We start from the raw sequence: 12,726 nt of genomic DNA, 5'->3' as shown, positions 1-12,726 counted from the left end.
ACGCCACCTCCAACAACTTTTGTGTTGATGTTATTATTTTCCATCTTCTTATGGTTAAGTTGGAGTTTTTCCTTGAACAACTTCCTCAGCTGCCTTAGGCTAGTATTATCATTCTTCACCACTAACTGAATGAACTTTGCTTTGTTCTGTTCTTTTTCAGCTTCTTCTTCCTCAGCATCTGGGTTGTCCATTAGCAAACTAATGGTTTGTTCTTCAACGGGAGATTTGGCTTCTATTGTTGGCCTAGGGAATTGGTTTGCCAATGATTGAACTGCATTGTTGTTGGAGGATGTGATAGTGATTTCCACCAAAGCTTCCTCACATTGAACAATGGCATTTGGGATTTCTGGTTGTGAGCCGATAGCTTCGACAATTATGTCTTTAGGAAGAGTTTCTTCTTCCATTTTCCATTGGATCTTGACATCAACCAAATCATCAGAAACATTCTCGGGGAACTCCTCCGTGGACTTATTGATAATTGTATCATCTTCTTCAGCTTGAACGGAACTTTTCTCCATTTTTGTTTCCTTCTTGTCTCCTTCAATGTCAGCATCTGATGCTACATTTCCGGTTGTGGGATCTGATCATTTTCATCTTGATCGTCTTTCACTTCCAAAGATTCTTCATCACTGCTCAAGGCATCATCTCCATCAACTTCAGTTTCTTCTTCCACATTTTTGTGGGGAAGAGACAGTTCTTCAGCAGAGTTATTCACGTGTGTTTTCTTCTTCAACATCTTCTTCAATTTTATGTTCCAATTCACAGGTAGACTCATTTTGTTGAGATTCAAATTCCATACCAAATTCTTCTGCAATGCTCGATTTGTGAACTTCAGTAACATCCAAGTCTTCAGTAGGCAGAGAAGATTTGTCAGATTCATTGATTTCCTCAGCAGAAATCTCCACAAAATCATCATCTTTCGAAACTTCATTTACTTTTTCATCTTCAGAGAAGCATTGCACATCCGAGTTAGCATGAGGTGCCTCTGTTTTAGAATCATCAACGCTCTTTGCACTAATTACATTTTCATCAAAAGATTTTAACAGATCATCAAGAACCATTTCTGGTTCCTTCTCTGAGAGTGCAGTAAGTGTATTGTTAGCAATGTAGTAGGCATAAGGTAGGAACATGGTGCATTTTGTGTTTTATCCATCTAAGTTTTTGGTTTATGCAACAAAACCTTAGCTTGAATTACAACTTCATATCATTTTTCCTACTGCATTCAGGACATAATCAGAAGATACACTGAATGTTCTTGCATTGGGAAGAAGCATGCTGCTTTGGCTGGTTCTTTGGGTTCCTTCACATGGGAAAAGCCTTCACATTCAGAGTTTGAGCAATTAGCAAGGCTATTATTCTCCCATGACTCTGAAACTTATGTTATTTAGTTCACCATATTATCGTCGATAATGAACCAAATTTCATTTCTGAATTGCGATTTGACCAAGAATTTGAAAACAAAAATGCATATTGTTTTCTTTTTTATTCTTTTCTATTGCGTATCATTTTCTATTCGTCATTTGTTGTGCAATGTCTTCTTCTTAAGTCATTGGTTACTTTGTAAAGAGAAAAACAAAGTGATTTATTTCATCGTTCTACTCTTTCTACAACATTTCCGTACAAAAACAAGAACACTGCTAACAGGTAGATCAAACTTCGCTAAAATTCGTTTCCCTTCTTGGAAGATATTCGTCCATGCCTAAACCTGCAGCTGGAAACTGATTGTTCTCGATCATGTCCAGTGTTGAACCCCCAAATGGATTGGAAGGATCAAGGGTGAAGGTTTATTTTCTTCTTATCGTTGGTTAGAGTTTTTCTTTCGTTTTCTTCTGCTTTGAGTCAATTCCATTGTTTTTTAAGAATTTAAAGTTATGGGTGTGATGATCCTTTGTTAGGAACGTTTTGGCAAGACTGGAGACTGCTTATCTGAGTCGGAATCCCACTGCAAAATCATTTTGGAGCTTATTCGATCAGTTCATGTTGATACAAATTTCTCTTGATCGTAATGCATTTGGAACTTTTGGAGTATTTTTCTTCCTTCCATTTATTTTCAACTTTCAATTTCATTTTCAATTTCTGCGTATTTTTTATTCTTTCTTATGTATATTGTTTTCTAATGGTCATTTGTGGTGCAAATTCTTTCCTTTTAAGTCAATGGTTATTTTGTAAATAGAAAAACAAAGTGAACCATGTCATCGTTCTACTCTTTCTACAACATTTCCATAAAGAAGCAAGAAAACAATAGTCTTTTGTGATTTAACATTTTGCCATTCGTGGCGATACCCTTAAATCTCCTCACAATCTCTTTGTTCTTCCAACAATCATTAAGAAAAATCCCTCGAATCTGAACCCCATGTCTTTTCTTTTCTCCTCACCAGCTAGAATTTTGCCCACTCTCCAAACAAAATCTTTTCAACCTTATTTTTCTTTACTACCCATTTCCAAAAATTTGATTTCCCTCCTCGAAAAATCATCGTCCATGCAGAAACCTGCGGCTGGGAGCTGATTGTTCTCGATCAAGTCCAGTGCTGAACCCCCAAATGGATTGCAAGGATCAAAGGTTAAGGTTTATTTTTTTGTTATCGTTGGTTAGAGTTTTTTGTCTTTTTTTTTCTGCTTTGAGTTAATTTCATTGTTTTTGAAGAATTTAAAGTTGTGGGTTGTGCTGATTCTTTCTTAGGAACGTTTTGGAAAACCTGGAGACTGCAAATCTGAGACGAAATTCTACTCAAAATCCATTTTGGAGCTTGTTCTATCTGTTCATGGTGAATCAAGTCCGTTTTGTTCTGCTTGCACTTTCATTTTGATTTTTTGCATATTTTTTATTCTTTTCGATGTATATTGTTTTCTAATGGGCATTTAGTGTGCAATGTCTTTCTTTTAAGTCATTGGTTACTTTGTAAAGAGAAAAAAAAGTGAATTATGTCCTTGTTCTACTCTTTCTACAACATTTACATAAAAAAAGCAAAAAAACTGCTAAAACAGGCAAATCAAACTTCCTTAAGCATTCAATTGGCCATAATGGTACACCTTGTTGTGCATCTCATAAGAGAAATTGAGTTATGTGGACCTGTTCATCTAAGGTGGATGTATCCTTTTGAACGATACATGAAAGTTTTGAAAAAATTAAGTGTGTTAATGGAGATTGAGGTTAATAGGGTGAAGACTAGATTTATATTAAGTGTGTTATAGGGACTGTAAGTTCATCTTTTGTTTTTAAACATATAATAATTATTTGTGTTTTATTTCTATTTCTCTAATCTTAAAATGTTCTTATTAATTCTTATACTTTAGTTTATGTAGTAGTAATCTTTGTTTATTTCAAGTTTGGAAATTTATTTGACAAAGGTTTAATGTTGGAGACTACACTTGTAACATCTCGAACTCTAGGGTACCTTATTATATATACGTGTGTATATATATCTTTTTTTTTAGAAAAGAAGTTAAGGGAGAAAGAGATTTGGAAGGTTAAGATAATAATAATATACATTTAATAATATTGTTATAATTTTTTTTTAAATCATTAAGTTAAATAAAGAAAAAGGAAATAAAAAAAAAAGAAAAGAAAATCAAAGATTTTCTTTCTCTCTCCTCTCTCTCTCTCTCTCGCACGTCCCTTCCCCGTTTTTCTTTTTCTTTCTTTTTCTCTTCCTCTTCCTCACATCTTCCAGCCGCCCCACCCCTCTTTTTCTTTTCATCTCCGATTCACGAAGCCGCCGACCGGAGGTTCTTCCACCGTTCAGATCCACGACACCCACCGCCTCCCTCTGATTATGCTTTTGGGGTTGAGATGTTTATTAAAAATGGGTTGAAACATTCAAAGATGTCGAACGTCATGACTTGTCTTTGTTTAAAATGCGTAAATGCAAAGACTTTAGATGTGAATACAATTAGAGATCAATTATTTTTTTAACGACATCGAGTGGGGAAGAAATTCTTGTACAAACCATCACGTTCTTATGCAACAGTTGCTACTTGTGGCAATTCATGGTATTTTATGAAACATGTAAGACTTGTAATTGTTCGACTATGCTTCTTCTTTAATGCTATATGTAAGAAGACAGTTGGTTCATCACAATTAAAAGGAATGCAAGAAGATGTTGTTGTCACTCTATGCCTATTAGAGAAGTACGTTCCACCATCATTTTTTACCATAATGGTACACCTTGTTGTGCATCTCATAAGAGAAATTGAGTTATGTGGACCTGTTCATCTAAGGTGGATGTATCCTTTTGAACGATACTTGAAAGTTTTGAAAAAATTATGTGTGAAACAGAAATCGACCAGAAGGATGTATGGTAGAAAATTATATTGTTGAAGAGGCTATAGAGTTCTGTTCAAAATTTATGGTGGGTGCTAGCACTATTGGACTAAACTCATCTGTAATAAAAGCATATTCAAACGTGGATAGATCATTATCAGCTTCTTCTTTTATCAGACCGATTAAGGAGCAGTTAGATCAAGCTCATCTTTACGTTATTCAAAATGTAAACGAAGTTCTACCATACATTGAGTACGTTCTAAATCCCATCTATTCTCATTTTACATAAGTTAGCTATGTAATTACCTAATAATTTTGTTATTTCTGACAGAAAAAATATGGAGAGTTTGTGTAAGCTTAACTCTGGTAAATATAGAAGTAAAAAATGGATTCAAGAGGAGCATAATCGAACATTCAGTCGGTGGTTGTCCACACGGGTAATTACTAGAACCATACACTTCCATGTTTATTTTAGATCTAAACTAATCAGATCCAATATATTGAAGTAAAAAATTTCATTTCGGAGCATCTCAATGTAATGTATGCCCAAGATTAAATAGAATAAAGACAGAATTCTTTCATCACGAGCCATTTCAGTGCAATTAAGGCCTGAGATCGAATAACTAAAGGCAGAAGTCTTTCATAATGTAGCATCTTAGGACAATGTATGCTTGAGACTGAATAAAATAAATGTAAATTTGTTTCATCCCAGGCCATCTCTCGGTGCAATTAAGGTTCAAGATCGAATAACTAAAGATAGAAGTCGATCGCTCCGGTTATTGAGGTGTTGTTTCTCTTCAACAATCAGGACTTAGTGTTAGTAAATGGTGAATGAAAATTATACTCAATCTAGGGGATATATCACTAAGCATGTTAACTGCATGTGAATTGCTCACTAGACCTTCATATCGTGTGGCAACTAAGTCCTCTTGAGTACAAGTTTTCTTACTACTTGTCGAAGTGCAAGTGAAATGGTAGGTTTACATGGGTGATCCCGGGTCGAACATAAGGAATTGATTCAAGATATTAATTTTAGGTATTACTTATTATCTAGGCAGTATAAAAGAATTAAAGAATAACGAATGGTATAAAAGAAATACAAGAACAAACTACCACTAGATATCTACGCTTAGAGATTCTATAAAAGGGAATATGGATGACAAAATAGAAATGGGAACTAACTTGTATGCAAGAAAGAGCAAAGGAATGTCTTTGCGTTATAATGCGATTAAGTAACACGACAACTTTAATAGGATATATCTCGCTCCATCAAAACTAGTAATGAGATCTATACCAATTCAAAGCTGCTCTATCAAAACTAATAATGGACACAGTCATTTTCTCTGACTCACTCAGTTTGTGTATCTGAAAGTATCTCTCAGCCCTAAACAACCAAGAATCAGGATCATTTCCCACAAAAACTGGCATTTCAACTTTTTTAAATTTGCTTCGGTCGCCCGCAGAATCTTCACCCTCCAACTTGGTATGTTTTTCCTCATATTTTCCTCCCATCATCGTCCAATCACTGACATCAACCATGCTGTCAACTTTACTTGATGATCCTTCTAGTACTTCTTCCATCGTTGTCTTCCCTTTGATCATTCCTTCAATATATTTCAACAGTGTTTCTGGTTGCTGTGCTTGCTTCTCAGCCTGTACTCCTAACCTCTCAATACTCTTCGCCAAAGATGACATGTTTTCCTTGATTGTTGGCAGATCATGCAATTCTGCTCGAATGCCGGATATTTCTTGATCTACCATTTCCAACTTTTCCTCAATTCGCTTTTGAGCCATGATATAGAACTTCACAGATTCGATTTCTCCGATACCAAAATGATAGAACACCAAATAGTGTGTTCTACTAATTTATTAATCAGCCAAACATGTTCTAACACAGTCTTGAAAACAAAGTACTCGACAATTTGGAAGACAGAAAGCCCTAGAAGAGTGAATATCACGCTTTGGAGAATGCGAAATGGACTATGAACTGTGCAGAAGTTTTGCAAATGAAACCTCCCTTTCTCAGTTTATCTCCTCATGTTTGTCCCTTGTGTTTGCATGCTTTAGAAGATTTACATCATATTTTCTTCTCCTGCCTACATGCAAAGAAGTGTTGGTTTTGGCTTACTTGGCTATCTTCATTTGAATTGGATTTTCGACTATAGATTTAGGAGAACGCGGTCCAGCTTATTTCATGTCCCATTCTCAAGAAGAAACCAAGATTGATTTGGTTAAATGCAGTAAAGGCCATTTTACCAGAAATTTGGTTTGAACATAATCAACTAACATTTCAAAATAAAGCTTTCTCTTGGACAACTCGACTCGAAATGGCTAGAATCAATGCTTCTACTTGATGCTCTCTTTCAAAAGACATCAAAGATTTCTCCATACAAGATATAAGTCATAACTGCCGACTTTCATTTTTAATTCTTAGTCCACTACTGTACTCTTATTTTATTTCTTTTGGATTTCTAGTGGTCTTAAATCTATGTTGTATAGTTATTGGGCAGTTTGTATGATCTATTCTAAACCTTGTCGTTGGTTTAGTCTTTTGGTTTAAGTCTCAATATGGTGAGAACGCTAAGTGGGTGTCAACCTAGATGAGATGTCCGAGTGCACTAGCTGATCCTAGGGCTTCTTTGTATTATCTTTTGTCTTGTCTACTCATTTTCAGCTTAATGAAGAGGCTCCTTTCCTATTTCAAAAAAAAAAAAAAAAAGGTAAATGTGTGATTCTTATAAAGTAAATTATCCTACAGATTAAAAGTTTGAACTTAGACTATTCCAAGTGCTTCACCAAATCTTAAATATTTGAACCAAGTGCACCAACTTTGCACAACACAACAATGTAAAACACATTAACTACTTTCTCTTTTATGCACATTATATATCAAATAAAAATATTAGAAGGGAAAAAATGGAGAGAAAAAAAACTAACAACGATAAAATATAATAAGCTTCAATCGAAGAGAGAAGGTTTGAAGAACATAATTCAAAGGTTCCTAAAATCATATCATAATTAGAAAGCCAATACCAACCACCAATTCAAAGAGAACACCTAATCTACCATACAAAAGTCTAAATATAATATTTTTTTTTAATCTTGTGTTTAGTGTATGATGCAAGTGAAGCAAAACAATATTACAATATAAGATCTTTTTACCCTGATATTTATTAATCAACTAAGAAAAATTTGCGTTCAAAGTTGACCAAGAATCCAAGACTTTCAATCGGCAAAGGTAATATTCTGAACATGGTAGTTGGATGTGTTCCCTTTAGCATACTATCTTAAATAATCACTTTTTGTTATTTGAGAAAAACTCCATTTTCTCTTATTACGGAAAAAGGATTTGATAATAGGTAAGTATAATTTAATAGAAATTCTAACTAAAGAGAACTAATTATAAAAGAAAATAACGTCTAAAAAGAATAATTAAAAAAAAACTAAGGCAACTATACAATACAAATCTACACTTGGTAATCACAACTTTCGATCTTCCTTGTATGGAGTAACATTTTAAAGAGGCCGAACTAAGATAAAGATCTAAGCGAAAACTTCATCGATGGCATAAGAAAGATGGATGGAAACCTTATAATGATACATATTCTTACAAATCCAGATGTACGGGTGCTCGTGTGTGTTCAATAAAGTAAATAATAGAAAAAATTTCAAGCAAAAACCAAGCATAATAAATTTCTATGACCATTAAGACATCCATATTCTTATCGCTTCTCTCCCACGTTTCACGAAGGCCCTCAGCCATCTGCCAATTCCATTTGAATTATTTTTGATAAAGCCCATTAAAAAAAAAAGTTCAAAATGCACTTTGAGACCTAAAATGACAACCAAGTATGCAAGTGAAACAAACTTAGTCTTAAACAAGTCTCAAAATGGCAATCAAGTGGGTAAGGTCAACAAACTTAGTATCTCTTGATTTGAAATTTGAAAAATATTTGTAAGGTGTGATAAATTCAAAATCAAATCATTTTATGTTTATGTTGTTGAATTTAAAGAAATCAAATGATTATAAATCAACTTTTAAAAAATTAAAAATTTGTTTCTAGACATCCATATTCTTACCGATTAAAATTCAACTTACATATTCTCTTTTTTACTTAATATCTAAAATTTACATATACTTTAAAATTTATTTCTTCTCTTTTCATTTTTTTTCTCATATTTCATTTTTCAAGATTTAAATAGTTTTTTTGTTTTATATGTACTTTTTTTGATAGGTTATGAGTTATGAGCTTATAGTTTAGCATTGTTAGGTCGTTTTGAAAATTCAAGTGATACTCCAAGGTTATTCTTGGAATATTCTTTTACATTATATTTGTTAAATCACTATTTAATTTATTAAGAGCTTGATAAATAACCACTAAACTAAAACCATAGAGGATAATTGATAGACCACTAGTACATGTTCTATCACTAACTAACAGACGGTAAAACTTTGTTATATTTGTGAATATCTTCAGTAATTTTATCATTTAAGACAATTTTTCGTATAATATCGACATGAACATCGTAAGAAAACTAAAATTAAGTAAGTTAAATTCAAAAAAAAAATTGTATGAATGTTTCGAGAACCATTAATTATAAATTCAACATTTTTGAATGAAAAATTGGATTGGTTTGTGGTGACGGCTAACATGCATGTCTAACAATTATTTTCAATTTCGAATACTTTCATCCATTGCCAAAGTTGAAAACTAATGTTCACAATTTTTTTTATCTTATTAAATGAAATTTCACATTTCTTGAAAATTATGGATTATAATTATTTGAAAAACAAAATATATTTTTTTTGCTTGACAATTTTATCTCAGTTTTTGCAGTAAAATTTGATTTTTTTAGTCTAAATTTTAAAAACAAAATATTTGTTTTAGTTATAAAGAAATTGTTTTGGGTTTTAAATGAGCTTTATCACAAATAATTCAAATATATTTTAAATGGGTTTTTCTTCACTAAATCCTTTATAGTTTTTCCCTCATCTCCCCTTCTCTCACTCACGTTTCCCTCAATCAAATATGAATACTACGGCTGGAGTTTTATGAAAAAAGCCAAAGCCCCTTATTGGATTTGAACCGATGACTTACGCCTTACCATGACGTTACTCTACCACTGAGTTAAAAAGGCCTATTTGATTCAATTTCTGAGTAAGCCACTAGCCACGATGAGTCTAGTGTATATAATTCTTATAAATTATAAATAACAAGATATGTACATAAATATATCTTATCCACATAGTCGCTCATTGAGGAACTGGATTTATCTAATGAGTATAGGTAAAATGGTTTTTTATATTGGATTTATCAATGCAATGAATTGTTTCATCATAAGACCGATCCCTAATTAAATTGACGAGCCTCATCCTAACGAAATGAACTTGATTCATACATGTACACACACGAATTGAACATAGATACATTCATCGAATCGTTGATAAAGCAATTCTACTTGGCGAGGAAAAAATTTTCAATAACTTGTTGATCCCTATCCCCAGATTTTAAAGATTTTTTTTTTGAATATTTATTATTTTTGTTTATTTTAGACATTTCTTCTAATCACTATTTTCATTTGATATTCTATAATAAGTAATATAACTATATATTCCAATTTGCAAATTTATGTATATTATTTAAATTAAATAAATAAAAAAAAGAAATTAAATAAATAAATAAATAATGCAATTGAATTTTAAATAAAATAATTTCTTCCCCTACTTCTTCTCTAACGACTCTTTCTCTCTACTTTCTCGTCCTCTCCCCTTCTCTTATCTTCTTCGTCTTCCTCAAAATCGCGATTCACAGCCATCTTCTCCTAGCCCTAACAGCGCTGAATTTCTCAACTGTCGATCGAGTGACAATCATGCCTGCCTGCTTGACAAAGCCTTTTCGGTCTAACAATAAAGGAAAAGCGATTGCTGGTGACACGAAAGCTGTGCTCGACGCTCTTTTTCCTATTCCACTGCGCGTCGTGGTCTTTCCCTTGCTCTTTGGATGACTACTGTGGACGAAGAGCACAACTACTTCCAGTCTCTGGTCGATAAGTACCCAAGGAAGGTAAATTCCAGCAGAGAAAGTCGAGAGCTCCTTAGTTGATCACAAATCCTTCCAAATTCTTTGTTCGTAGACTAATTTGAAATCCTTCCAAATTCTTTGTTCGTAGACTAATTTGAAATCCTTCCAAATTCTTTGTTCGTAGTTTAATTTGAAATCCTTCCAATATGGATCCATGCTGTCTTTTATATCCATAAGATACCAATTAGATTGTGTTAATTATTGTTTATAAGAAAATATTTGTGTGCAGAGTTGCAGTGGGTAAATCTTAATGGCTGCCAGAAAATTGGTTCCGGATATATTACTCTCAACACAAAGTATTTTTTATCAGTTTACTTCCCATCGGGTATTTGCTCTTCCTATGCTTTATCCTTATCCCATCTTTCTCCGCTCTAGTCTTCATAGGATGGATTTCTGTGGTGTAAATTTATTCATCTAGTTTGTTTGATTTATGGTTGCATTTAGGGAGAAGGTAAATTACATAAGCCAAAGTAGTTATGGAAAACATCTCCAATTTACAGCAAGTTAAAGAAAAAAAAAGAAGAGAAAAACAGCAGTTCAAAAAAACTGGGCATCTTGCTTCTTTCTTATTGAAAGTTCTGCCGTTTCTTTCAAGTCAAATTGACCACAAAATGCTCAAATGAGATTCTTCAATAGGAATATGTAACAAAAATATAATATGTAAAAGACTTTTTGTGAAACGTGGGAGAGAAGCGATAACATTATCCTTCAAAAAATTCAGGAGTAAATATTTATGTGAAAGGACATATTATCTGAGTAATTATTGTCAACCATTTTGTTAGCAAAGGCTTCCCATGGATATTCAGTTTGTTTGTGCTGCATGTCCACGATGATTTTCGTGATTTTAGTTCTAGATACATAAAAAGGGCCTTTGCATCACGACATGAATGATTATTTTTTAATATGAACCTACAATGCCCCAAATGAATGCTGGATTAAATTAGATACAGGGCAGATAGAGAGTGAGATGGAGAGTGTTTGTGTGCTTTAGAGCCATCTGTCCCTAAAACATAGTTTCTTCCCCCCCTTATAAGAAGTAAGTTTATTGATGTATGTAATTTACAAAAGGTTTGGTGGAACACCTACAACAATCTTTTTGAACTTTTTGGTAGGTTATGAATTACGAACTTGTATTGAATATTTGTTAGGTCGTTTTAATAATTCAAGTGATGCTTAGAAAATGCAACCGAGCTTAAACAATTCTGCACATTTTTCTAAAATTTTTATTTAACATTTTTAATAAAATTCGATGGAAATTCTTGTTTTCTTTTTGTAGGAATAAAGGAAAATGAAATATAACCAAACTTGGGATCTTTGCAAGCAAGCTTCCATGAAGAAACTAGGTTACAAGGGGAGGTCTTCTGTTCTCCTTTTTCTTTCTTTTTTTTCCATCCGTAGAATCTTGCTTAAAATGCTCTAAGGACAATGCAAATTTTTAAGTGGGGGGTGGGGTTGTAGCCTTGCACATTCCATGTCCTTTGAGAAATTTTCATTTTGCAAATTTTCTAAAAATGTCAAAATTTAGAAACTTTTGCAATGCTCTATGCTTAGAATAAGTAGCATGTCTACTTCGCTTTTTAGCATAAAAAAGCATGTATGCCTAACGCATGAGAATGGAGCTCGGATTTGTGATTGTATTTTTTATTTGAATATGTTACATATGTTGAAAATGCATATATTGATAGCTTAGAAATGAGTAGAACACTTAGTTCATTTTCTGAATGTTGTGAATTATGTACATAATAATATGTGCGGTTGTCTTTTTTATCTCAATTTTAATTCCCTTTTTTGCCATATTCTAATGCCTTTTTTATATTAATTTTAAATCCCTCTTTGGTCATACACATTTGTATAAGATTGTTTGAAAGCAAAATATGATTGTTAGGTCAGGTAGAAAGCAAAGTCGGCAAGTTCTTAGAGTTCTTCACCCAACATAACAGCCGATAAAAACAAAACAATACGACCAAGCTGCTAAGGGTTGCAAAACCCGGCCCCCGCCTAGTGGGTCACTAGAGTTCCCTAGCATGGCAGCCGATAGAGAGGGAAAGAGAAAAAAAAAGAGGGACCCAAGCCAGCCGCTTAGGTCAAGTAAAATGCGCGCCGAGATCCCCCGGTTTCAGAGTTTTCGTAGGGATCCTCTCCGCTTTTATTGCCTAAGCAAAACCTGACCCCGCCTAGTAGGTCCTTAGAGTTCTTCACCCAACATGGCAACTTGTAGAGAGGGAGAGAGCAAAAAAAGAGTGAGCCAAGCCAGCCTCTTAGGTCATGTAAAATGCGCGCCGAGATCCCCCGGTTTCAGAGTTTTCGTGGGGATCCTCTCCGCTTTTCTTGCCTAAGCAAATCCCGATCCCGCCTATAGGTGCTTAGAGTTCTTCACCCAGC

The 12,726-nt window shown here is 33.7% G+C and overlaps 1 protein-coding gene and 1 long non-coding RNA gene across 2 annotated transcripts; one reads left to right on the top strand and one right to left on the bottom strand.

The window, feature by feature from the left end:
• Positions 1 to 559: 559 nt before the first annotated feature.
• On the bottom strand, positions 560 to 1,130 carry LOC116405497 (major centromere autoantigen B-like). The gene is made up of 2 exons (XM_031889479.1): positions 800 to 1,130; positions 560 to 696 (listed from the first exon to the last, which is right to left on the bottom strand). Exons 1-2 carry the CDS (start codon positions 1,128 to 1,130, stop codon positions 560 to 562), a joined length of 468 nt encoding a protein of 155 aa, XP_031745339.1.
• Positions 1,131 to 1,835: 705 nt separating this feature from the next.
• LOC116405500 lies at positions 1,836 to 2,799 on the top strand. Its single transcript, XR_004218643.1, has 3 exons — positions 1,836 to 2,025; positions 2,486 to 2,560; positions 2,681 to 2,799. It is a non-coding gene; the product is annotated as an uncharacterized LOC116405500 (long non-coding RNA).
• Positions 2,800 to 12,726: the final 9,927 nt, after the last annotated feature.

The sequence above is a fragment of the Cucumis sativus genome, unplaced genomic scaffold (genome assembly GCF_000004075.3).
Source record: "Cucumis sativus cultivar 9930 unplaced genomic scaffold, Cucumber_9930_V3 scaffold112, whole genome shotgun sequence".
NCBI classification, from domain to species: Eukaryota; Viridiplantae; Streptophyta; class Magnoliopsida; order Cucurbitales; family Cucurbitaceae; genus Cucumis; species Cucumis sativus.
This window is presented reverse-complemented; position numbering and strand designations above follow the sequence as displayed.

Coding starts and splice junctions, on each gene's coding strand:
- LOC116405497 (XM_031889479.1), bottom strand. CDS start 1,130: ATGTTCCTACCTTATGCCTACTACATTGCTAACAATACACTTACTGCA. Junction 697..799: donor GAGCATTGCAGAAGAATTTG/GTATGGAATTTG, acceptor ACTCTGCTGAAG/AACTGTCTCTTCCCCACAAA.